Consider the following 27,582-nt stretch of genomic DNA (forward strand, 5'->3'; position numbering starts at 1 on the left):
GGCTCGTTTTCACTGTGTCAGTATTATTGCAGTAAAATTAACACTTCTTCGTGGTATTTTCCTTTCAGTAGAGCTTAAAATCTTAATCTAGATAAAATAGTAATTCAGTCTCAGGCAACAGAACATTTGTATAATGGACCAAAATGTTAGGGCTTCAACAGAAAATTTAAAAATGCTTTCTTCCTTTTGAAAACTGTTGCATGTGTGAGAGAAAGGTGTTTTCTCCACATAGCTTGTTATGAACTGTCACTAACCATGCCTGTCTGTCTATATTTCATACATTCTCTTCAAAACTCCTTAATTTCCTCTTCCAAATTGCACCACCTTATTATAAGGTTAAACAAACAGCAGTACTGTAAATAGAGCATAATGTATAAGTAGAGGTAGTTAGCTGAAAGTGAGAAGTCTAGGGACCCGAAGGCAGTGCCTTCCTCTGTTTACCTAGTAGCCTTAGGCTAATCATTCAGTCTGTACATGCCTTCATTTCCTCATCTATTTTAAAATAAAGGAGGATGGGATGTAGAATTGGATCACACAATTTCTACAGTTTTTCTAAGGTCTTACACATTTCTCACACTGTCATTTTCCTTTTAAAGGAAAAAGTGGTTTTTGAGGACTCATAACGATGTTTTTTCACCCTCTTGTTTAGGAAACTCTGGCTTGGGGCACCTGGGTGGCTCAGTCGGTTGAGCGGCCGACTTTGGCTTAGGTCATGATCTTGCAGCCTATGGGTTCAAGCCCTGTGTTGGGCTCTGTGCCAACAGCTCAGAGCCTGGAGCCTGCTTCGGATTCTGTCTCTCTCTCTCTCTCTCTCTCTGCCTCCTCTGCTCGCCCTCTGTCTCTCTTTCTCTCAAAAATAAACATTAAAAAATAACCTGAAGAAACTCTGACTTAGAAAATATCTTTTTATTTTAATTTATTACCACAGAAAAGAAGCCCTAACTTTACAATTAGAAATAATGTTTTTTTAAGGTCTTATTTTTAAGTAATCTCTATGCCCACTGTGGGTCTCAAAGTTACAACTCTTTTTGATCAAGAGTTGCATGCTCCACTGATTGAGCCAGTCAGGTACTCCTGGAAATAATTTTGAAAACCTCACCCTCTAATGAGAAATTTCTTCAGGGTTCTCCTGGAATTCACTGATCTTAAGAATGTCCTAGTTTTTATCCACAGTAAGGTTTCTGTATTATGAATCCTGAAGTTATTTTCTCCTTGTCTGGAGAGGTGGCAGTATGAAAACTAGGATGATAAAGTTGAAAGTACTCAAGGGGCACCTGACTGGCTCAGTCGGAGGAGTGTGCAACTCTTGGTCTTGGGGTCGTGAGTTTGAGCCCCATACGGAGTGTAGAAATTACTTAAAAAAAGAAAAAAGTACTCAAAAATTCCTTGGTAGTTATTGCTGGGCATTTCATAAAGTTTCCCGAATCTAGAATTATTAAGGGCCATGAACATACATAAGTATTTGGAAAAAATATTTGATAGTAGTCCTTATTTTTAGAAATAATGTGTTCTTATAGCATCTTAATATGTGAAATCAGGTTTTATTTGTAATTATCTCAGAGAATGCCTTCATTTATTTGGACTTTTTGGGTTTTTTGAGAGACAGGGAGTACGCGTGCATGTGTGATAGAAAAACAGAGAGAATCTAAACAGGCTCCACACCCAGCACAGAGCCAAATGTGGGGCTTGGTCTCACAACCCTGGGATCATAACCTGAACCTAAATTAAGAGTCAGATGCTTAACCGACTGAGCCACCCAGGCTCCCCCATTTGGATTTTTTTTTTTTTTTTAATGTTTGCTTATTTTTGAGGGAGAGGGCAAGTGGGGGAAGGGCAGAGAAAGTGGGACAGAGGATCTGAAGCTGGCTCTGTGCTGAGAGCTGTGAGCCCAACGTGGGGCTCGAGCTCATGAACCGCGAGACCATGACCTAAGCTAAATTGAGACAGTCAACCGACTGAGCCACCCAGGTGCACCTGGACTTATTTTTAAGAGTGCTGTTTAGCAAACAAAATAATAAAAGATAAAGGAGGGACAACAGGGAACTGCTCATGATGTCTGTACTCTGAACATTTATTTATACTATATAAGGATTATTTTCTCTCCCTCCCCCCTCCCCATTTTGGCTTTATTGAGTAAAGCTCATCTTGTACATTTTGACTGGTCATTGTGTATTCATTGTTAATATTTTGATGTTTCCAAGGGATGACTTAAGTGCCGCTCTTGAAGTCACCATTGACTGCTATGAAAAGTATAAAGTATTACCAAGGATTCATGATGTCTTATGTAAACTAATAGAGAAAGGCGAGACGGATCTAATTCAGAAAGGTTGGTCACCTCCAGTATCTTGGTGTATTCTTTTCCCCCTCTTGCTTGCTTAATCTTAATGCATTGCTGTGAAGAGAAAATTTAACAGGAAGGGAAGCACATCCAGAGAAACTTTGTTGTGCTTCTAAATTAAATTCTAAATTAAAAAGGTAGATTTTCAATGCTATAAATGTCCTTGATTGTAACAACTGTTCATTTTGCAAACTTGCCCCTCTATTATTTTTTGCTCTGCTTCTTGGTAATCTGCCTTTAGGAGGAGTTTTTCCCCCTCACCCTCACCAGTCCTCCATGAAGCTAGTCTTAGGTCCTCACTGGCATAAATGTATACCCTTAGATAAGGAATGTGACAGAAAATAGGTTGATACAGCATCAGTCTTTAAGTCATTCTAAGTATTTGTTTTAAAGTTTTCTTGTATTTGTCCAGAACTTCAAGTGTTTTAGTATTTTTTCCTCTGCTTTGTTTTTTTCTTTCCTCTCTAGCAATGAACTTTGTGAGCCAAGAACAAGGTGAAATGACAATGCTGTATGATCTCTTTTTCGCCTTCCTACAAACAGGAAATTACAAAGAGGCCAAGAAGATCATTGAGGTACGATTTTTTAGCTACAGTATTCTAATTGGACAGCTATTTAGACTCTTAATTGGAATATGTTTAAGAATTTTAACCTTTAATTACAGTTGTTCTGATTCATGTTAATATAATTCAATCCCAGTAATGGGGGCTGGGGGGTACTCGGCCAGCTTCTTTATTGTATGTAATTACAGTTCAGAAAAGGCAGCCTGGTTGTATATTGAATTTGTTTCCTCACTTTGTTAAATTCACTGTTATGTATCAAAATGATATTTGCATATTAAATCTTGGATTGTGGAACAATTAAATTAAACTGGCATTCCTGGGTGTAAAGTTGCTAATCCTCTTTGCCAAGGAATTCTTTGTTCTTAAAAGCAGTGGAATTTAATTTGCTGCAGACCATGCTCAGATTTATTTGTAATGCTTGTCTACAAGTTAATCAGCCAAACAAGTGCTGTCTGCAACTGTTTGGCATTTAATTTAAAATTTCTTCTTCTTCTTCTCCTTTTTTTTTTTTTTTTTTTTTTTAAACTATGTAAGCAGCTTATGGGAAATGGTAGGTGACAAACCTGGCCTACTTAGGATTAGTGTATTTTATCTAGGCTTGATTGAAATTTTGCTTACTGAAATTGATAAGTCAAAGGGCAACTATATAAAGTCTGTCCAAATTATGATTAATTTCACTATTAAACAATTCTGTTTCCTCTACATAAAACATTCCACAGAGGATAGACCCATTACCTTAAGAAAAAATACTTAATGTGAAATAAATAGAATAGACTTGTAAATATATCCTTAATCATGTTTCTGTCAGATCATACTTTGCCATTATTCTGTGTCTTTTTCCAAAACTTCCCAAAGGTGATGTGTGGCTTCCTTGTTTGTATATTGATGACTGCTTATCATGAAATTGAAAATGTAGTTATATAACCCAGAAAATCTTTAGTTTCTCTTGATGTTTTTCACAGAAAAATATGCAAAGGGAAGACCGTGATACTGATTCAGAATGTTCCTGTCTGTCTGTCTGTCTGTCTGTCTGTCTGTCTGTCTTACTACCCAATCTGTCCTGTCAGAGGGAAGTGGGATGTGCTGTCTTGGACCAGTGCTTCTGTAGCTCAAGTAGTCCATTTGAATTTTCTAGAAAATAGTATAAATTCTTTCATTGAAAGTGCACAGTGTATCTGAAAATGCAGGAAGCTCTTAAGATTCACCTCCTCAGAAGTCTTTTGAGTTCTTCTGCTCTGTATGCATGGTATCAGTATTAGGGCACTGATCAGAGGAGAAATGAAGCTCAGGTATTCAGATAATAGTGGCGAGTGGCTCTACAGTAGGAAATCATGCGTGTCTCTTTATGGAATAAGCAACACGTTATAGGAAGAGCCAAAGGCATAAGAGTGAGTTTGCCTTTTGCCATCTACTTGCTAGTGTGGTAATGGACAGTTTACTAAACCTTTTTAAGCTTCCTCATCTATAAAAGGTAATATAGTATCTTTCTTTAAGATTCAATCACATAATGTATGTAAAGCAGCTTGCATGTTTCCTGGATTAGGGTAGTAATCAATAATATTAATTCTCTTTGCCCCTCAAAAGTAGGGATTGTGTTATCTTCTTTACCCTGCGCAATTCACAATATGATGCTCAGCAGAAAGGTACATGTTGTCACATGAATAGGCAAGAGAAAACTGCCTCTTAATTACTTTAAAGCTTTGCCAAATGCCACATCATTGAGCATAATCATTTAGGGATGGCTGTCTACTGATGACAGAATTTTCATAGTGGATGTGTACAAAATTGCTTAAAGGATAAAGAATGGCTTTGTGGAACCCCTGCCGTGTTGTAGGGTAGGACAGCAGGTGTGTAATACATGAGAATAGACTGAAGCACATTTTTAGTTTCTTTTTTTGATGGTTAGCTGGAATTGAATTAAAGTGGGAACTTACTTATTTTTTTCACTATTAAAATTCAAGACCCAGGGGCACCTGGGTGGCTGAGTTAAGTGCCTGACTCTTGATTTCGGCTCAGGTCATGATTTCATGGTTGGTGAGATTGAGCCCCACGTCTGGTTCCATGCTGAGAGTAGGGAGCCTGCTTAGGATATTCTCTCTCTCTCTCTCTCTCTCTCTCTCTCTCTCTCTCTTTCTCACATACTCCCCCCCGCCCCCCAAAAAAATAAAAAAATTCAAGACCTGGAATTCTCTCTCATAGTTTTCTAAGAATTGTTGAAATATAAAAAATAATAAAAATTAATCAACTATGACTATATCAGTGTATGAAAGAATATTGTAAACAGTGAGCAACATTTTTTATCATTTCCAAAAATGCCAATAGTGTCTTATCAATGGGTAGATGTGCTGGGGTTGAGTTTTCAAAGCAGAATGTACGGTGAAGCTTCTTTGTATTTCATGGACTGTGAGAGATCAGATAAACCAGTTATGAAAATGTTCACATTAAATGAAGAAAGAAGAGACAGGATTCAGTGTGTATTACAGTATTCAGTGTAACAGCAACTTGTGTTGTTTTTTAAATGAGCCCATGTACATATATCATATAGAATAGCTTTTAACATAGCCTTTATATTTTATTTCTACACATGGATTATTGCAGGAGATTGGATTTATAGCTATTTTACTTTATACTTTTCTGTATATTCTGAGTTTTCTATAATGAGCATACATATTCTTAATACTCAGAGAAAGTATTCTCTTCCAAATGAAAGTAAGAGAGAAAAGGAAATCAGACTAAGAACTAATGTGAAGCTCTTTGAATGTGAGATTAACGCGTGAGGATAATTACTATATGAGACTGAGAAATGTTAACTGCTACAAGAAAAGTATGAATCGTTCTGAAAGTTCAAGGGTGGAACTTACTCCCAGTGAAGGAAATTAGGCAAGACTTTCTGGAGAAAATAGAGTATGAGGTGGGGGTTGATGAATATAGTAGTACTTTAACATTTGAGACTCTGATGGGGTCTGGGAAGGTTACTACAGGTATTAGAGGTAGAGCAAAGAAGTAGAAAGGGAAATCTCTAAATAGTTCTTTTTCCCCAGCTTTATTGCGATAACTGACATATAACAGTGTGTCAGTTTAAGTGTACATTATGTTGATTTGATTACTTGTATTTTTTAAGTTTATTTATTTATTTTGAGAGAGAAAGTGGGGCAGAGAGAGAGAGGAGAGGGAGAGAGGGAATCTCAAGCAGGCTCTGCGTTGTCAGTGCAGAGTCCGATGAAGGGCTCGAACTCACGAACCATGAGATCATGACCTGAGCTGAAACCGAGAGTCAGACACTTAACCAACTGAGCCACCCAGGCGCCTCTGATTGCTTATGTTTTACAAAATGATTACCTCAGTAATGTTAGTTAGCGCCTCTGTCACCTCACATAATTACATTTCTTTTTTATGGTGAGAACATTTACGATTTACTCTCAGCAGCTTTCAAATATTATACTATCACTGTGTTGTACATTAGGTCCCCCGAACCTGTTCATCTTCTAGAGGAAGTTTGTACCCTTTGACCAACGTCTCCTCATTTTCTCTGAGCCCCTGACAACCACTGTTCTAGGAGTTTGAGATTATACTGTATTTGTCTTTTCTCTGCCTGACTTCACTTAGCATAATGCCCTCCAGGTCAATCCTGTTTGACCAATTTCCCCTCCCTCCCTTCTTCCTTTCTTCTCTCTTTCCCTCCCTGTCTCTTTCTTCCCTCTCTCCCTTTCTTCTTTATATCATTAACAAATAATTACTGATGACATCTTGCAATCTAATCCTAGAGAAAGACCTTAAAAAAATGAGTCTATATAATGTAGTAATTGCCATAGAAAGGGTCTGTTCCAGACTCAGTCTTTCTGGGAAAGTGATGTTTGGGATGAGAACTAAAGGATGGATTGGGAGCCAGCCACGTAGAGTGGCGGCAAAAACATTTCATGTAGAGGGAACTCCCTGTGCAAAGGCTCTGAGGTAGGAAAGTGCTTCTGTCTTGTTCTGTCTCTCAGGACTCTATCAGATAACACTCAAAGAGAGGTACATTATCAAACACTTTTTTTAAATATAAAGTTTGTTTATTTTGAGAGAGAGAAAGAGAGCACAGCAGGTGAGGGGCAGAGAGAAAGAGTGACAGAATCTCAAGCAGGCTCTGAGCCATCAGCTCAGAGCTTGATGTGGGGCCTGAACTCATGAACTGTGAGATCATGACCTGAACTGAGGTCAAGAGTCAGACGCTTAACCGACAGAGCCACCCAGGTGCCTTTTTTTTCCCCCCCTTAAATAAGGTTTATTTATTTATATTGAGAGAGAGCACAAGCAGGTGAGGGGCAGCATTATCAAACACTTAATAAATGTTAGTTTTATTCCCTTCCTTCTGCGTGACCTTCCCTGTGTTGAAGTCAGACCTTTTGTCTCTCTCCTGCAGTCTCATCCTCTGCAGGCTAACTATCCCTAGTTCCTCTCAGTGTTCTTCTGGCACATTCTGGAATGAAATTGGGAATGTTCACAAATTATTTTTACAAACTTATTTAATAATATCAGGTAAATATTTTGTGAACTGTATTCTGTGTTGTACCAGTTATGATGGTCAATCTGACGTTTGTTTTTTCCCCTGTGAATAGACTCAAACAAAATTTACTACACATGTTACTGTTTAAAATATTCCAAATCCGAAGACACACTATTAATCTCACTACTCGTCTAGTCATCCCTGTGGTTTTTCTGTACTTTATTCAGTGCCTGTTTCTTTTATATATAATTGAAATAAATCGTACCATAGCTTTACCCTACATCACTGCTTCTGCATTTCCCTCCATGTAATTAAGAACTCTTCTAAGCATTATTTTTAATGACCTTATCATTCCATTGTATAAGTGAAGCTAAAGTTTATTTGCCCATTTTTCTTTTGAGAAAAATTTTTACTATTACAAAGAAATCATAACTCACATCTTAAGCTATAGATACAGGTATATTTGGTTTTCAGATTATTTACATAGGACCATTTCTTAGAAGTAGGTGAAATGTTATTACCATTAAGGCCCCTGATACACAGAGACAGAAACTTTGTTATGTCTTTATTTTATTTATTTAAAAAAAATTTTTTTAATGTTTATTTTTGAGAGAGAGAGAGAGAGACAGAGTGTGAGCTGGGGAGGGGCAGAGAGAGAGGGAGACACAGAATCCAAAACAGGCTCCAGGCTCTGAGCTGTCAGCACAGAACCTGGCCCGATGCAGGGCTCAAACCCACAGACCGTGAGATCGTGACCTGAGCCGAAGTCAGCTGCTTAACCAACTGAGCCACCTGGGTGCCCCGGTTCTGTCTTTGTAGATGATACCTCTTTTATGATTATCTTAGCAGAGATTTGGTCTAAAGTACAGGCCTCCCAAGTTCTAGTCCCATAGCTAGAAATTATCATAAACTAAAATGGTTTTACTTTTTTAAATCTGGGTAATGTTGCCCTTGTAGAATGAATTTGGAAGCTTTCTTTTCTGTTTTTTTTTTGAATTTGAGAAGAATAGGTATTTACTCTTCTTCTGATGTTTGGTAGAATTTACCTGTGAAGCTATCTGGTCCTGGGACTTATTTGTTTACTGAATCGATTTCATTGCTAGGAATTGATCTGTTCAAATATTCTATTTCTTCCTGATTTGGTTTTGGAAGGTTGTATGTTTCCAGAAATTTATCCATTTTTTCTTGGTTCTCCAATTTGTTGGCATATAGTGTAATGGTATTTTCTCATTTAAGAAAGGACTTTATTATGGGGGCACCTGGGTGGCTTAGTTGGTTAAGCATCTGACTCCTAGTGGCAGCTCAGGTCATGATCTCACGGTTTGTGAATTTGAACCCCACATCAGGCTCTACACTGACAGTGCGGCGCCTGCTTGGGGTTCTCTCACAAAACAACTCTGAGAAGTGATTAGGGCAAAGAAACTAGTTCGGAGTGTCCATGTGGAGCTGGTTTAGTTAGTAGTAGGCATGAAATTTGAAATTGGGTCCTGATTTCATATTTTCTCTTGGTTCTTTTACACCAATTCCTATCTCTGTGATCTCTCTCTCTTTTTAAAATTCAGATAAGGTACAGCATTGCATAAGTTTAAGGCATGCAGCATGTTGATTTGATGCATTTATATATTGCAGTATGACCTCCATGATCTCTTGACCCCTTAGTAATCTAAGCCATCAAAAGAACTTATCCTTTCTCCAGATTATTCTCTTGATTTTTCTCCCTCTTCTTATCTGCTGTTACCCTTCCATCACATTGTAGCCAGAATAAGTTTGCTATCTTCTCAGGGGGCAAAACCTTTCTTCTTTTTATGGTTTTGTGTTTAGAACCAAAAGGTTAGGGGCGCCTGGGTGGCACAGTTGCTTAAGCGTCTGACTCTTGATTTTGGCCCAGGTCATGATCTCACAGTTTGTGACTTCGAGCCCCCCGCATTGGGCTCTGCACCAAATCTTAAAAAAGATTTTATTTTTAAGAAATCTCTGCACCCCATGTGGGACTCAGACTCACAACCTGGAGATCAAGAGTTGCACGCTCTTCCCACTGAGCCAGCTAGACGCCCCTCAGAAGGATTTTTAGAGCTAGTTTTTTCCCCTGTCATCTCCCACATTTCAAGAAATGGATGTCAGTTCTCATACCAGTTCATACCCCCTCTCTTTAGTATCTCTTGTAATGCCTGGTTAAATGGGTTGTGTTTACTTTACCATAGTTAGTCTGCTAGTTTGACTTGCTCAGCCATATTTTCCTTACTACTCTAGACATGGTCTTTATGTCAGTCTCTGAAGATTTTAGAGAAAAGGACAAATATTGGAAGATTTAGTAAGTTCCATGATACCCTTTTCCTCCTTTGCTATTCTAGCTATGGACATAAATAGTTGGGTTTTTGTTGTTTTTGTGTGTCCGGTCCCTCTCATGCACTTGGTTTTCCTCCCATGCTGCCTAGAGGGTGTGGGGCTAGGGTAGTTGTTTGTTTTCTGTTTCATGTTTCTAGCACTAATGGCAGGAAAAATCAAAACAGGTAAAAACTTCTATTTGAGTCAAATTTAAGATAGTTTTCCTTGAGATCGATTTGAAGTAGAAGAATCTTCATCTCTTTCTGCTTTAAAGACAATAATTACTTGATAGGTACTTTTACTAGTATGTATAGAAGCCTATTATGATAACAGGAAATTTATATCAGAGTAATGTAATGAAATTAAATGAAAATTATTTTTTCTTTTGGATTACTATTATTCTTATACAAGTGAACTTACTACTAAATTGGAACATCACAAAGAATGTTTTGAAGCCCAGTAACCCAGGGGGAAACAAACATGCCAGGTTTTTTATTACAGTAATTACTTTATCCTCACTGTCCATTAATTAGATTGTCGCAAAACGAGAAAAAAAAACTAGGTAAGTTCATTGTTTTAATTAAGTGTTAACCGATTTTTTTGATAAGTTATATTTAACATCCCAATTAGAATTGTTCTTCTCCATATTTTTATTACATTTTCTATTTTTGCTTTCAACTTGTAGTGTTTAAAATTCAATAAGATGTTAAGAGATAAGCCAGAAATGTAGACTATTACAGCAGCCTAGGAGATTTAGTTAATCTGACCTAGATGTTCTTTTGATGATTGAGATTTATAATGTGAAAACAGTTCTCAATTTCAAAATGAAACATAGGAATATCTGCTGTATAAGCTGTCCTGCCAGTGACAGGCAGATTAATCAGCCACAAAAAGGAAGAGTTTACCATAGAAGTTGTGCTCTTTAGATTGTTGGCATTTGGATCAGCGTTAACGTTGAAAGTTATAAGTGAATGAATGTAGTAGTCCTGGCATTTTGCCTTCTTCTAATGAAGACTGTCCAGAATTTTTGCAAGGGCTTTTTGGATACGTTAGATTTCATTTGGTTTCATTTTCAGTGTAATTCATGTGAAACAAAACAGGTAATTAGATGAGAAAACCCTTGAGTAGAAATTGTGTGCAAATGTAAATATTAATGATATTTGAGAATATATTTAAACAAGTAATTTATTCAGCATTTCGTTCTTGTATCCCCAAGTGTGCATACTTGCACAGTTAGAATGAGAACACTTACACAGCTTCTGCTGTACCAGCTTTTCTGTCATTCTGCCAAAACTCTGAGGTGTTAGTGTCTGCTTCGTTCCTTAATTTAACATTGTACAATATTATTTTCAGAGGTAAAAAATAATGAAGACTTATAAATAAGAGATCAGATTGGAGGGGTACCTGGTTTAGTCAACAAAGCAGAGTGGAGGAAGCAGTAAAGGTACCTCCTCTAGACTGGAGCAGCCAGGGCTAATGAGTGTGTAGTTTTCTTATCATAATGCTGTGATTGAAATGTAGTATTTAATGGTGAAGCCCTCTTACAGATGATGAAAATACTATAGTTAGAGTGACAAATCCTTGGAATTATGTGTGAATTGGTTTTCCTTTTATTCCAGTATGAGAATTGTAAAATAATTGTTTTACAGCCACAGTTATTGACTCAACCTTAGTAATTTCTGATTGAGGATATAACCTATGTCTCAGTAATTAAAGTAAACTAAGACTGTGAGCTAGTTTAAAGTACTAAGTTTGTTTTAAGTACCTAGCTCTTTAAACATTTAGTTTTAGATACTAGGCAGACATTTGTGGTAGTCAGTACTTTTTGATCACTAAACTTCACAAAGCATGTTAAAGGAAAAAGTAAAAGCCATTGGTTTATGGTTGTGATAATGGTTAATAAGTTTTTGTAACAATAGTTTTTGCTTCTTGAGTCCATTGGGATCTCTGAGAAAGAGAGAGAAACTGTGTGTGTGTGTATTTGATTTGACATCTTTTGGAGTTTAGTTCGAGTCAAGGTTTCTTTTTGAACTAAAGAAAGCTTAACCATTTTAATATTTAAAAAATGATTTATTGAATGAGAATTGGCCTACAAAGCAACATTTTGATGTAAATCAAATCTTCTAGATACTGGTTAAATATCGGTTACCATTTATGCTGTTTTAATCCTAAAAGTCTTTGATAACTATGGTATTAAGTTACAGGTTTCTTTTATTATATATATTTGGGAAGGAGGTGGCAAATTCAGTAGAAGGAAAACTTTGAAGGAAAATTAACATTTAGCTAAGTTTTACCTCACGTGCTATATGATTATTTTATTTTATAGACTCCAGGCATTAGAGCTCGATCTTCAAGACTTCAGTGGTTTTGTGATAGATGCATTTCAAGTAATCAGGTTTGTGTTTAATTTCTGGTCTCAAGCACCTAAAACTGTGAGTAGAAAGCAAGTGTCCTCCATGTCATATGAGCATTTGGGGACATACAGCATTATTAATGGAAGCAGCGTTATCTTTATTGTTTTCCAGGTAAGCGGTAGCTTAATCCTTGTTTCTGAGGTGCTGTAGAATCCCAAAAAATTTTAATTGGGGCCCTGAAGATTTTCACTTGCTTTATCCTAGTTGTTGGCTTGAGCAGGCTAACCTTGTTTCCTTGGCAGTTTAAATCTGCTTCAGTTCTTAGTGACCAGAGGAGTCGCTTGATGGGAGCCCAAGTCGAATTTCTACTTTCTGTCTCCTCCAGTGCAGATATTTGTTCATATCCTGCAAAGTAAAAGCCACAGGGGAAGAGGAGTATAACACTTGGGTGGAGGAATATTCTTATTAATAAATAGAGGATGTGCTAATTCTACCCTCTACCCCAAGTATCTTTGAATTCTTCAAAATGCATGTTCATGGAGATTCCCTCAGTTAGGTGATTGTTCATGTTTTGTTCTTGACTGCAGAGTCCTTCAGCTTTTCAACCTAAAACATTTTTTTTAATGGTGGTAAAATACATCTAACAAAATTTATCATTTTAGCCATTTTTAAGCATTAATTACATTCACATTGTTCTGTTTGGCTCTTTAAATTTTTAAATGAAGTTAATCTGCCCTTTGGGTAAAGCTTATTTGAAGGATTATTCAACTGACATTTGTGAATTATAAAATATATCCTTTACACAGTTTAGATCCATCTGTTACTCTTATTTTTAAGGTTGAGACTCTAGAAAAATTAGTGGAGCTAACGCAGAAGCTATTTGAATGTGATAGAGACCAGCTGTACTACAGTCTGCTAAAACTATACAGTAAGTAATCTGACCATTCCTCATGTTTTCATCTTGTGACATTTATTCTGTTGAAGGCAGGTGCTAGAAAGGAGTATAAGGAAGGTCCAGGGATTGTTAGATGTGTAGCCTTTAACCGGGGCTTAAGTAGAGGCCAGATTGAGTTTTATCACAGAATGTTACATTGTATCACTAGATACCATACATGTTTCATAATTTCTGACAATCTTACTGCAGTAATCAGAAGATGAGAAAAATCTTCATCAGGGCCACAGAATTTAATGGGACTTTTTGAGGAGAGACTAATGTTTTCTTTTTATTTAAGTGCTCTAGTAGACTTATCAATCAGTCACTTCTATAAATAGCATAATCATTGACCTGTTCATGTCTACAAGATCCTTTTCCAGAAGAACGCATATTGATATACAAACTCATTGCTAGTTTTTAAAATGTGATTATGTTATAATACGGTTTTGACTGCTTCTATATTATAGACATTTTCTTATATTTTATTACCTACAAATAACTTCATTGAATGGATATACTAGATTTACCCAGCCAATCTCCTAATGCTAGACGTTGGAATAGAATTCAGTTTCCCATGTTATAAAATAGCGCTGCATTAACCATCTGTGTGCCGTAATCTTTGCGCATACTCTTAGTTGTTTCCTTGTACTGCATTTATATTTGTGTCCTGAAACTTTTTTTTTTAATGTTTATTTATTTTTGAGAGAGAGAGACAGAGTGCAAGTGGGGGACGTGCAGAGAGAGAGGGAGACACAGAACTCAAAGCAGACTCCAGGCTCCGAGCTGTGAGCACAGAGCCCGACGTGGGGCTCAAACTCACAGACTCACGGACCATGAGATCATGACCTGAGCCGAAGTCAGCCACCCAATTGACTGAGCCACCCAGGCTCCCCTGTGTTCTGAAACTTTTGATCTCTATTACCAAACATTGCTCTAGTGTGTTGATTCCAGTTTATACATCTGGGAACTTGGTAGTCTCTTTTAAGGTATTTGGGTAGAGAGGAACAACACTTATAATAGTCAGTGACCCTGGGGCGCTTGGGTGGCTCAGTCGGTTGAGCATCCGACTTTGAAAGCTCAGGTCATGATCTCGCGGTCTGTGAGTTCGAGCCCCACATCGGGCTCTGCTGACAGCTCAGAGCCTGGAACTTGTTTCAGATTCTGTGTCTCCCGCTCTCTCTGCCCCTCCCCTGCTCACTCTCTGTCTCTCTCTCTCTCTCTCTCTCTCTCTCTCTCTGTCAAAAATAAACATAAAAAAAAATTTTTTTTAAATAAAAAAAAAAAAAAAAGAATAGTCAGTGACCTGACCTCCCCTCCCCTCCTCTCCCTCCCCTCCCTTTTTCACTTCATAGATATCTGCTCTAGATTATTTTCTTTTTCTCATGGGAAATTTTCCTTCACCAAACACCATAGACAGCAGTGAATAAGTTAGTTCATTTGTCTTTTTGAATTTGTATTTATTATCTTTAGAAGCTTTGTCTTCTATGTTGATGGTATAAATAAGACTTTCCATAAAATTTACATTTCACTTGTTGGCTGCATTGAAGTACACACTTCACTATGTAGTTCTTAAAAGTCTCAAAATTCTTAAAATTCAGTTCTTTGGTTTGAATGAATTCTGGCATATAATACTGAGGTGGTTGTTATTGAATATATAATTAGAAAACTTACATTTTAGGAGTTTAGTCCCTCAGTCGGTGGATTATAACCTGTATTCATTCAGGTGCTAATTCTTTCCCTTCCCCACCCCCCTTTTCTTCCTTTTGAGGAACAGTTTCACACTTAAATTTTAATTTTATGCAAACTGGAAAAGAAAAAAAAACCCCTGAATTTATGTTTCCACACAAGTCCCAGCGTTTAAAGTCATCCCCATAGAAGACCCTAATCCCTTACTGTGCTAGACATTGAGGAGGGCCCTGCAGATAAAAAGGTAGTGCCCTGTGGAAAGAGTTAGGCCTGTGACCAAGACTAAAGACTAGCTATACAGAGTGAAAGAACAACTGGAAGAATGTACGAGGTACAGTTCTAGTCTGGGGAAGGTGGAAGTAGCCAGCCTCACAGACTTCTGTTTCCCCGTCCAGATGACCTTTGCTGTTTTGTTTTGTTTTGTTTTGTTTTGTTTTGTTTTGTTTTGTTTTTTAAAGAAAAGAAAACAATTTCTAAGTTCAACTTTCCTTTAGGGATAAGCAGTCTCTGAAGTTTATCACCATTTTTTCTCCTTTACCCTCTCTTTGCTCTGTTGGACACCTCCCTCCAGTGTTTTGCTCTATATTTGAGCCAGCAGTCTGAAGAGCACAGTCACGTGAGCGTAGCCTCTTGTGAGGCTGGAAGCCAGAGGAATCGTTATAATGAAGTATACTTTTTAACCCGGTTGGTGTACTTCATAACCTTTGTAGTGCTACAAATAGATAATATGGTTGTGATAATCCTAATCCTTCCCTTTCTTTTTTTTTTTTTTTTTTTTTAAATTTATTTTTTTTGGGACAGAGAGAGACAGAGCATGAACGGGGGAGGGGCAGAGAGAGAGGGAGACACAGAATCGGAAACAGGCTCCAGGCTCCAAGCCATCAGCCCAGAGCCTGACGCGGGGCTCGAACTCACGGACCGCGAGATCGTGACCTGGCTGAAGTCGGACGCTTAACCGACTGCGCCACCCAGGCGCCCCTTTTTTTTTTTTTTTTTTTTTTTTTTTTTTTTTTTTTAAAAACTAATCCTTCCCTTTCTGCTGAATAAACCAGTGCTCTCCTTTTTGCCCTCTGACTTGGACCACTACTTAAACGTGTTAAATAATGTATAAAGCACTATGGACCCAATTTGTTTGAAAAGGAACATATAATATGGAATGATGTATGAGATGTGGTGCTATCATACTTGAAAAATCCCTATCTTGGATTGTGGATTTCTGAGAAAGTAATTTGTTTGACCTACCAGAACTTTTTATGAATTCATTCTTTCTCATGGTGTAATTTTAGTCGTTAAAAGCGATTGGCCTGATTATTTTGGGGTATTTGTCGAAGAGCGGTTTTGTTTTGTTTTAAGAGTATCCCCCACCCACCACACCCTTCAGGTTGTGAATTACAGCATACTACAGAAACAGGCACAAAACAACGATACACATGGCTCAGTGGTTTATGATAGCCAACATTCATGTAACTGTAATCTAGATGAAGAAATAGAAAATGAAACTTTTCATATCTTTAAATACTAGTTGTACTAAACGTGTTTCATTTTCTACTTACTGTATACAGTATGATGTCCATAGGTGATCTGTTAAAAAGAATCTGTCACAATTCAAATTTTAGTTTGAACTATCTTTTCTTTCTTTTTTTTTTTTTTAATTTTTTTTTTTTTAATGTTTATTTATTTTTGAGAGAGACAGAGAGAGTGTGAGCAGGGCAGGGCCAGAGAGAAAGGGAGACAGAATCTGGAGCAGGCTCCAGGCTCTGAACAAGCTGTCAGCACAGAGCCTGATGCAGGGCTCGAACTCACAGACCCTGAGATCACGACCTGAGCCGAAGTTGGACGCTTAACCAACTGAGCCACCCAGGTGCCCCTCTATCTTTTCTAATACACTTTCTAATATCACCTTTCATGGTGATAGTCTTGCAAAATTAGTTCCTAAGACCTGTAACAAACATGAATGAAGCAGCCCCCTCATCTGCATAATGAATATACTATTATTTTGAGATAGTATTTTTACCTTATTGAACATTTTCTTATATTCTAAACATGTCAATTTCTTTTTATATATATACAGAGAGCTTATTATTTGTATACATTATTGGAAAGCAGACTGCTTTATGTTTGTTTGTAATTTTGTCTTAAAAGTTTACAAATCGATTTTTATTTTTATTTATTTATTATTTTTTTAATGGGAAATTTATTGTCAAATTGGTTTCCATACAATACCCAGTGCTCATCCCAACAGGTGCCCTCCTCAATACCCATCACCCACCCACCCTTCCCTCCCACCCCCCATAAACCCTCAGTTTGTTCTCAGTTTTTAGGAGTCTCTTATATTTTGGCTCCCTCCCTCTCTAACTATTTTTTTTTCCTTCCCCTCCCCCATGGTCTTCTGTCAAGTTTCTCAGGATCCACATAGGAGTGAAAACATATGGAATCTGTCCTTCTCTATATGACTTACAAATCGATTTTTAAAAAGCCAACATTTACACTTTAGCATTTATTCTACCTCTGAAGTTATTTATGTGCTTTTTTTCCCCTTTTTTTCAAGTACTTCCATTGACATTTCTTTTCGCACTGTGTATTTATTATACAAATAAGGCATGAGTATATTCCAAATTACTAAAGAGTCAAGCAATGCAGTAGTGTAGTATACAGAACAAAATGTGGAAATGTCCTTTTGTCCACCCCTCAGAAGTAACTTGTCAATTGGCCAGCCTTCCAGCCTTTTTTCTGTATATTTGTATCCATATAGTTTTTACATATACACCTATTATTTTGATTATTTTATTGTCTACATGTTTCATACTCTACGTTATGGTCTGTGGCTTCCTTTTTTACTTAATGTGAAATAAATTCACAGGGAAAGATCAGTGCCTTTTCTCTCTTTAATTACCATATTTAAGTGCTGGTGTCCTTGGAATCTCCAAAGTTGAACATTGATTTTTTTTTTTCAATTCGTGAGTTCATATTTTAAAAATTTATTTGTGTTTCAGTTTATTGCGATCGTTGTTTTCTAGGTGCTCACATTGTTCCATCTTTGACCAGTGGGAACTCCTTTACCTTGTCTCCCAGGTCATAGAACACCTCTCGCTAGTCTTGGATTGTATTCAGGCAAAGCAAGACTGTGCAGGCTTGCATAGCGAGATCCCTGTCCGAGCCCTAGATTTGTTATTTTAGAGTGGAACCATCATTTGGAAATTACCCCCTCTGATCAGTAATATGTAAAAACTTTCGATTTCAACCAAAACCCCAAACTAGACATTTTCATTTCTTAGTTCATTACCATAGCGGCTACGCATACAGTGACAACTTGTTACACACTGGTCCTATTGCCATAAATTACAATCCCACAACAGTGTGTATTCTGGTAAAATCACTAGTGGTGTCCAGAATTGTTGGTTGTATAGCTTAACAATCCTCAGAGATTGTGTAGTGGTCAGTCCTCTCATTCTTTAAAGAGGGGGAACCAAGAGTGCCAGGAGGGTGGTGATGGGATTATAGAGGCAGAGTGTCCATTCCCTGGCCACAGCCCAGGCAACGAGTAGGATTGTTGTTGTCTTGGTAGAAGGCATTTTAAGCCCCAGAGGGATATTGTACAAGAAAGGCATGGCCTTTCTGTGCCTTTGTGAGTTTTTGTACACAGGTGCCAATGTTGGCACGCTGACTAGTTTGCCTCAAAGGTTTGTTATGTATTTTGTGATCCAGGCATATTTCCAAGAAGTTTTTTCCCTTTAAACAAAAAAAAAGTGTCTGTGTTGTGTGTGTGTGTGTGTGTGTGTGTGTGTAAATATAAATGAGTTGTTTCATGGTATAAACACTATCTAATTTTCATGTATTTTGAAATATTCTCTTGTATAAGTTGCTAGTTAATTAAAGGTACATCTCTGTAATATCTTGTACCCCCAAACTGGAAGCTTCCATATACATGTGCCTCTTTTAGAAGAAAATTGTCTTCCTCTAATTCTTACAGTTGAAGGCACAGACTTGTACATCCTCCACCCATCTTCTCTTCAGTGTTTGGAATACTTACGTTAGTGTCAAAATGAATCTCTTTAGAAAGCACCTTAGCAGTGCTGTTTCCAGTTCTTGGAAACCTTTCCTGTGTCTTGTATAGTCCATAGTACTCTGGCAGGGAACAGAAGTGTTCCACCTTTTCTACAGGATTAAAGATACTGGAGCTTCGCGTTTTGCTTTTAATGTGTTTAGTTCAATTAGTTTTATATATTCACATAATTGAAAAGTTGCTGCTGAATTTTACGTTACATAAGAACATTCTAATGAAGGATAAGCATAATTAGCTTATGTGAATCTTGTTTTGAAAATAGGTTGTAAATGTAAGCGTTTTATATACAAATGATTTTATTATCAAAGTATGTACAAAATCACTGCAATTTGTGTATGACCTGGTGAAATTTTCCTACTTACTACCCTTTTACTTAGGTTTCTGATGGAGCATGAATGTGTTTTGTTTTTCTTCTTTGAGTTGTTTACTTTTAGGAGTCATTAGTTATCAAAAAACTTAGCTTTTCAGTTGGAGGGGTCAGGGAGAATCTAGGAAAATCCCATTTGTTTTAATATTTTGGAATTCCTGAGAAACATTTATTTATGTTTTCTGGAACATTTTGTGCTCTGAAATAACCCCTTTCCTAGAGCTGATGGTACACAATGAAGATACTCTTTATTCATATTTGAAAATTTAAAAAACACTTTTAAAGGAGTATTTCTTTGTGCTTAATAGTTATATTGAACTTAATTAGTGTCATGATATTTTTCATATTTTGGTCTAGTTTTTCACAAGTAAAAGTTTATTATATTAAATGACTTTGACCTTTTCTCTTTTTAAAACCCATTAGAAGGTTTTAAAAAACATCTTGATTATTAAATTTTTGCTATTTGTGAAGACGAGGTTACCACATAAAAGGAACATAAAAGGAATACCACATATTCAGTATGAAGGAATCTGCCTATTTCCTTCCAGTAAACTTCCCTTGCCCTATAATACTTATACTCTGGTGGCATTATTTGTTGGGATGAGAAATCTGTCACACAACGTCACAGACATTCTTCAAGTCAGCAGAAGAGACAGAATTCTCCCTATTCGACTAAGTGAAAAGCATTTGTTGATTTGTCCCCTTTGAAGAAAATCATACATCTGCGCGTATTCACTCCCTTTAGACCTTCAGACCATCATCTTTCCAGAGTTTCACGGACATAGTTGAATTGTTAGCTATTTCTGATTTTGATTTCAGAAATGGGCAACTTCTCAGTTACTTTAAAAAGGTTTTCAGAGTATGTAGTAAAGGGTAGGAGGTTTGTTGTTATTTTTTAATAGGTAAGGGATTTCTATTTGAATTTGAAAATTCAAGAGGTATACATAAAGAAGTCTTCTCATCTTTGGTCCACAATCATCCTGTTCCTTTCCCTGGTAGCAGTAATTTGGGGGTAATGCTTACAATTCAACATCAAATAGGAGGAAATTCTAAACATTTTTATGAATTCTACTTCGTATGCTCATTAATTTCTGCCTAATCAAATTTTACAGAAATAAATGGTGACTGGCAAAGAGCTGATGCTGTCTGGAATAAAATGCAAGAAGAAAATATTATTCCTCGTGCAAAGACCTTAAGATTATTAGCAGAAATCCTTAGAAACAATAATCAGGAGGTTCCATTTGATGTACCTGAGGTAATTTGTTTTTAACTGTAAGCATAACAGATTTTGTTGTCAGTATAACGTTAGGGCATAGGTGAGCCCGGTTTTGTACTAAAAAAATCACTGTGTATACCAGTTTTTGTTTAACTGAAGAATTTTGTTTTTAAGTTGTGGTATGAAGATGAAAAGCATTCCCTGAGTTCATCACCACCTTCACGTGAAGAAACAAATATCCAGAAAGATCTGTTGAATGCCTGCCAACGAAAGAAAAGCAAAGGTAAACCTGTACACAGGGGTCTAATAGTAGCATGAGATCCAAGTCCATTTAACAAATTAGAAGTGCTCTAGGACAGAGATGGAACTTGTATAAATTACTTTCTTTCATTTTTTAAATTAACAAAGATATTTTGGGGCAGTTGGGAAAACTTAAATATAAACTGAGTAGTAGATAATAATAAGGAATTATCTCATTTTGTTTTTATGTTTATTTTTTTAGTAATCTTTACGTCTAGTGTGGGGCTTGAACTCATGACCCTGAGATCAAGAGTCGCATGCTCTTCTGACTGAGCTAGCCAGGTGCCCCATCTCATTTTTATTAGGTTTGATAGTGGAATTTACGACTTATAGGACAGTATCCTTAAATGTTGAGATCTATAATGAAGTACTGAGAGATGAAAAAAAAATCAAGATATCTATAACTTGTTTTAAAATATCTAAGCCAAAGTGATCAAGCACCATTTCAAGGTTAGAGGCTGGACGTGAACCCTGTGTCTTGCTCATCTTCCTGTTTTCTAGCAGTAAACTTCCGACGTGACGTGCCTACCACCTTCATGACTACTTTAAAAATTTTATGACCATCTTGAACACTCTGGTAGCAGCTTGCCTATTACATTGTAGATATTTCCATTTAGACTTCATTGTACTCTTTCAGAATCATACATTACTGTTGTTTCCCTTTTTTTGTTGTTAATTTTTCTCCATAGCATGCTAGCATGCTCTTTAATTCTTTGAGTTTTGTGTGGATTTTCAAGTATGCTTTATGATACTTAAACTGTTATGTAGATTTTTATTCATTTTAGTATTGATCATTATGAGCTGTGTTCAATAGAAAGGAATCAATTTAGAAATTTATAATTTCCTCTTATTTCTTAACTGGAAATTTCGTGACACTGACGTAAAGTGTACAGGGTCACGAAGAGTAACTTTATCCTTTGTATCATTTTCCTTTGCTGCATACTCACCCTATACATCCTTGAGTCCTTACCTTATATATGGTAAACCTAAATATAAAATTAATTATGATCATCAGTACTATTTAAATATTCCAGTGGAGTTTTTATTTGACTGAAACAAATATGAAATTAGTATGTAGTTACTTTGTGAAGACTCTAGAGCTCCTTCATATATTACCTTTTTAAAAATTGTTGTTTTGGGGGGCACCTGGGTGGCTCAGTCAGTTAAAGCATCTGACTTCAGCTCAGGTCATGATCTCGTGGTTGGTGGGTTTGAGCCCCGCATCAGGCTCTGTGCTGACAGCTCAGAGCCTGGAGCCTGCTTCAGATTCTGTGTCTCCCTCACTCTCTCTGCCCCTCCCCCACTCACGCTCTGTCTCTCTCAGAAATTAAATAAACATTTTTTTAATTAAAAAAATTGTTTTTAAATGAAAACCTTAACTAGTTAGCTAGATAAATATAATGTAGTGTTTATTATAAACGTGGAGATATACCCCAATTCTGGTTTTAGTATGCAACTTACATTTATTGTACTTGTTTTATCCTGTTAATTCTTCAGAGTTTTTATTCACAAATCTCAGGATTTGAGTGCTTAGCAAAATATCAATACTTTGGAATTTGAATGCTTTGCATAATAGCACTTTATCGAATTTCTGGTAGTTTAGCCTCCTTACCAACTTTTACACCAGAAACCTGTGGTGAATGAGTGTGGCACTTTACAATGATAGCCCCTTCCTTCTTTTCCCTCCTTCCTTCCCTCCTTCCATCCTTCCTTCCTTCAACTAGTAGAGAATAATAAACAGACATACCGATTTCTTACAATGCCTATAGTTTTAGAAAACAGTAAGATTTTCTAGATTGTTTTGTCAGTCTTTAATATTTGAATTATACTTATTTTATATTTCCATTCAGGAAACCATGCTTGTTGGGGAGTAAACAAAAATTGCACTGCATTTAACCTCTTAGCTCCCTTAAAAGGGAGCACTGTGTACAGAATGACAGATTTTATCTGTTCTCCTTGGTTAAGATGCAGATATTAATGTCATACCTTTTCTCTCTTGTTTTCTCTGAGTTTACCTTGAAAGAGGGTTTTTCACAATGTCACCTCAGTTTAAATTGAAGGGCTCATACAAACTCCCCTAACTTAGAAATACAAGTGTAATGTCTGCTTGTTCAGAAACCTCTAAAGTAGCTCTGAATGTTTTTTTGAGCATCAATATCGTGTTCCCTCCTAATTGTATGTACTGCATTTCCTTACATTGAGCTTTATACCTATAGAAGTTCGTACGTGTAGTTCACTTATGCCCTCTCTTTTGTGGTTTGTTTATACACACCGGAGAGTGGATTATAGTTTCAGTTGGATGTTTATAGCCAGGCAATTTTATTTCAGAAAAGTAAGTGACTGAAAAGTGTAGTTACTTCTCTTTTGGTAACATCTTTTCATTCACTGACAGTTATTGTGAACAAGTGAAATAAAACTGTTAATCAGTCAAACAAATGTTGCTTAGTTTACTTGTTAGATACCTGTATATTTGAAAATTGTATGTTTTTGTATAAGTCCTGTCGTAGCCAAATAATTTGATCTCCTAATTTTAGAATTATAGGCTATATTCATTTTAATGCTATTGTGTTGAAATGTTAACCATTGTAACCACCCACTTATAGATTAAAGAGTGCTTTAAAATGCATCTTTTGCTCCCCTCAATCTAAATTATAACTGTGGTTTATTTGGACCTTAACACACATTTTGCAGCTTATTTTGAAACTGGTATCATCTTTTGACAAACAAATTCAGAAGAGCTCTTTTTCATTTTTATTGCCATGAGAATAATTTATTGACTTCAGAAAACTAGTATGAAAAGTCATTTTAAAAGGAAGTCCTTTCAGGTACCTTCCATGTGGCTTAAGTAGAGTTTCCAAAGCTGTGACTTTGTGTTTACAAAGATGAGAAGGGTGACGGCATCTGCTGTTTAGGTCAGTGTGTGTGTGGAGAGTGGTATGGTGGATGAGTATTGAAACAAGGAGAAATAATGTGGTTTGGGGGCCGTGTTCTAGGGTTTCTTCCCTCCTTTTTTGCCATTTCAGAGTAATGTCACCTCATTTTATGTTTTTTTCCTTCATAGATGCATATAGTATTTTCCTGAAAGCACACAAGCAAAACATTGTGCTGAACAATGAAACTTATGGCAGTCTGATAAAATTACTTTTGGAGAAGGATAGCTTCTTACAAGCAATGCAAGTGAAAGATGTGTAAGTATTAGTCTCTTTATTAAACCTGTCACTTAAAAAAACTATCAGCTCTCATTAGAATTTTTCTAATGATTTGTACTGGTAGCAGCTGCTTAATTATCCTCAACTACACACAAAAATCCTATGAAATGGTTTTCTAATTTTATGGGTTTCTTTTTAACCTACAAAAAAAAAAAACCTTTACTGGCCCTGCACAGTGCAGTACATTTTATTTGCCTAATATAACTTTGCCACTCATTTATGATGTCCATATACAGAAAAGTAATTGCTTTTTCTTCATCATACTCTGTTTCTTGTTCAGCAGCTAGATCTGTGAACCTTTTTTGGTGGGAGGACCCTAATATAATGAAAACACCCAAAGGCTTTGAACTTAGGCAAGGGTTCGAATCTTACTTGAAATTTCTATTGGGGAAATTGCCTCCCATCTGTGAGCCTCATTTTTTCTTTTATGTGATGAGGAGATGATAACAAGACTTACATTAAAGATCTCTTCTAGGTGTTGAAGAACATAGAGTGAAGTAGAGAAAATATAGGTGCTCAACACATTTTATTGAATGACTGATTTTACTTATTTTTAAAAAAATGTTTATTTGGGGGGTGGGAGGGAGAGAGAGAATCTCTGTCGGCACAGAGCCCGATGCAGGGCTCTGTCTCACAAACCACGAGATCATGACCTGAGCCGAAATCAAGTCAGGGGCTTAACCAACTGAGCCACCCAGGCGCCCCTCAGCACATTTTAAATGCCTTTCTCTTTGCCCTTCTGTTGCGTTTTTTGTTTGATTTTGGACTTTTTACAAAAAAAAAAAAAAATATATCTGTGTGGTGGTCATGGTAGGGGTTTTGTTTCTCTGGCTAGTTCCTCAGAGTAAAATACTTCATTATTCAGAACAAGAGTGAAGTTTTCTTACCTGGTGTGTCAGGTAATGGACTCTGTTGTCTTATCCCCAAGAAGTTAATGTGAAAAGTTGAGTTAGTAACCAGAAAGGGCCTAGAAAGGAATAGATCACAGTCTCCTGCCCGGGAATATAGAGCTGTCCTGGTGATGAGTCAAAAACCTTATTTTCAGTGGCAAAGGTCAGCCTTTTCCTAACGTATTACAAGTTCTTAAATAATCTCTCTTGGCTCAACGTTGGCCTTCAGAATTTTTAAGTCACAGTACTTTTGGAATATTAGAATCCTGAGTAGAAAGTGGATGCTTGGCATTCTTGCAGTTTGCTGGAAAATTTGGTGTTAATGCTAGTGTTACGTTAAAGTTATGCACCATAGGGGCCCCTGGGTGGCTCAGTCGGTTAAGCATCTGACTTCGGCTCAGGTCATGATCTCGCTGTCCATGAGTTCGAGCCCCGCGTCGGGCTCTGTGCTGACAGCTCAGAGCCTGGAGCCTGTTTCAGATTCTGTGTCTCCCCCTCTCTGACCCTCCCCAGTTCATGCTCTGTCTCTCCCTGTCTCAAAAATAAATAAACGTTAAAAAAAAAAAAATTAAAAAAAAAAAAAAGTTATGCACCATAGGGTCATATTTACTGTTTGTATTTCATTACATTTTGAAAAATGTATCTGACTGTACTTGTCTGGAAATACATAACACACCCATGTACAGTGTGTATACGTATAGTATATATAGATGTATATATACAAGTATAATATATACTTATGCACACCATATATATCTGTGGTCTTCAACCATCATTTGTATGTCCTATATCAAGGATAGTCACACTAAGACTTTTTGAAAGTTCAGGTTTTTAATGTATTCTGTATCCCATTTGTGTTTTTACTCAGTTGCTAATTAAATTACGTATCTCTAGAATACTCGAGACATGCTCCATTAGTGACTTGGAAAATTTTACATTGAACAGCCTATTGCCATCTGTAATCATTGAAGTCATCAAGGGGATGTGGTATTTTCCTAAAATTACTTTTCTCAGAAAATTATTACCTAAACTCTCTATCCTAACACTGCCCATAGTAATCAAAGGCATTCTGAAGCAATAGTGATTTAGGAGGAAAGGAAGGCAGTGTAAAGAGAAGAGCATTTTGTGTTGTGAACTGGGTGTGATTAAGTGAAGGGATAGAAGCAAAGAAGAAAAGTTTGGTTTTTTTTTTTTTAACTTTAAAAAGAAAACATATTTATTTTTGAGAAAGAGAGAGAGAAAGAGACAGCATGAGCAGGGGAAGGGCTGAGAGAGAGAGGGAGACACAGATTCCACAGCAGGCTCTAGGCTCTGAGCTATCAGCATAGAGCCCAATGTGGGGCTCGAGCCCATGAACCGTGAGATCATGACCTGCCTGAGCCGAAGTCAGACACTTAATTGACTGAGCCAGCTAGGCGCCCCAAACTTATTTTTTTTAACTTTTAATTCTGGGGTTGGTCACAGAGATCTCTGAAATTCCCCAAAGCACAGATTGTAATTTTTTCTCATTTTAATTGGGTTTGTTCTAGAACTGCAAGCCTCACATTCTGGTAGCATGAAGATTCCCCACAGCCCACTCCAAAAGTTCTGATTCAGTCCATCTGACTCAGTCCATCCACCCAGCAATGGTTTGGGGCCCAGAATTACTAAACACCCCAAGTGATTCAATAATCACATGTCATAAACATTTTGATCATATCCATTAGTAATGAATTGTACTAATGTAGCACATGTTAAGTATATTATAAAACATACTCAAAAAATAGAGGGGCATCTGGGTAACTCAGTTGTTGGGCATCTGACTCTTGATCTTGGCTCAAGTTATGATCTCATGGTTCATTGAGATCAAGCCCCATGTCAGGCTCTGTGCTGACAGCGCAGAGCCTGCTTGAGATTCTCTCCCTCTCTCTTTCTGCCCCTCCCTCACTTGCATGCACTCACTCTCTCTCAAAATAAATAAATAAACTTTAAAAAATAGATACTTTTCAGAGGATAAGATTTAAAAATAGAGGACTAAACAGCCTCTTGCCTCCCCGCTAGAGTGCTCATGCAGTGTGCACATCTTTCATTGAAGTGGTTTTTCAAACTGCAGTTGTAACCAGTAAGGGTCATGGAATCTCTTTAGTGAGACAGGACCAACATTTTGTGTAAATGAAATAGAATAGAAAATATCGAAGCACTCCATGTGATAAAGACGGTTTTGTGAGTTTTATGTAGTAAAATGTACACTAGTAGGTTGTGTGAAACGTTCCTTACCCTGTGTGATGGGGATCTTGATCAAACAAGTTGTGAAAGCTGCTGATCTAGAAGATGGTAGAAGATGCCTGCAATCACAGCCCTCCTGTTTCCCCTTATGTGCACAACGTGTAAAATGTATGTTGATTTTTCCTCCTTCTCTGGATCTCCATGAAGCCTTTCTGTACTCTGAAGGCACTTTTATCTTAGCTGTGTTATCCTTCCAGGAGGATTTTGTAGCTGCCTTCCACATGCAGCTGGGTGCACCTAAGAGAATCCTAGATGCAAAGCCTTACCATGCCATAAGCACCTAATCTGGGGATTGGATGCACATCCTTTCCCTTGAACTGAGATGTTATATCGAACTCTGAAGAATTGTACCTTGGGTTAGATCTACATTGGGTTGTTTTGAAAATAACTCTGGCCTGGAACTTCAGAAATGGTAGTTGAAGTTCACGTTTCTAATGAGGTCATCACTTCTTCCAGTTTCGTACCAGTGCTCTGAGTAAAAAAGAACGGTTGCTTTTTTTAAATGGCCTTCTTTATTGTGATGTAGCGTGACCAAATGAGCAAGTGGCAGTGCCCCCATGTATTTTGGCACTGTTATTGGCAGTCC

At 37.1% G+C, this 27,582-nt stretch overlaps 1 protein-coding gene across 1 annotated transcript in view; it reads left to right on the top strand.

Moving 5' to 3' along the window:
• Positions 1 to 27,582, top strand: part of LRPPRC (leucine rich pentatricopeptide repeat containing) — a 110,061-nt gene that overhangs the window by 64,978 nt on the left and 17,501 nt on the right. The window contains exons 24-30 of the mRNA XM_058684262.1: positions 2,202 to 2,326; positions 2,807 to 2,913; positions 12,039 to 12,107; positions 12,904 to 12,994; positions 20,229 to 20,371; positions 20,507 to 20,615; positions 23,694 to 23,820. Of these exons, the coding sequence (XP_058540245.1) occupies positions 2,202 to 2,326; positions 2,807 to 2,913; positions 12,039 to 12,107; positions 12,904 to 12,994; positions 20,229 to 20,371; positions 20,507 to 20,615; positions 23,694 to 23,820 (771 nt within the window). The remainder of the gene's footprint in view (positions 1 to 2,201; positions 2,327 to 2,806; positions 2,914 to 12,038; positions 12,108 to 12,903; positions 12,995 to 20,228; positions 20,372 to 20,506; positions 20,616 to 23,693; positions 23,821 to 27,582) is intronic.

This window comes from Neofelis nebulosa, chromosome 9, assembly GCF_028018385.1.
Source record: "Neofelis nebulosa isolate mNeoNeb1 chromosome 9, mNeoNeb1.pri, whole genome shotgun sequence".
NCBI lineage: Eukaryota > Metazoa > Chordata > Mammalia > Carnivora > Felidae > Neofelis > Neofelis nebulosa.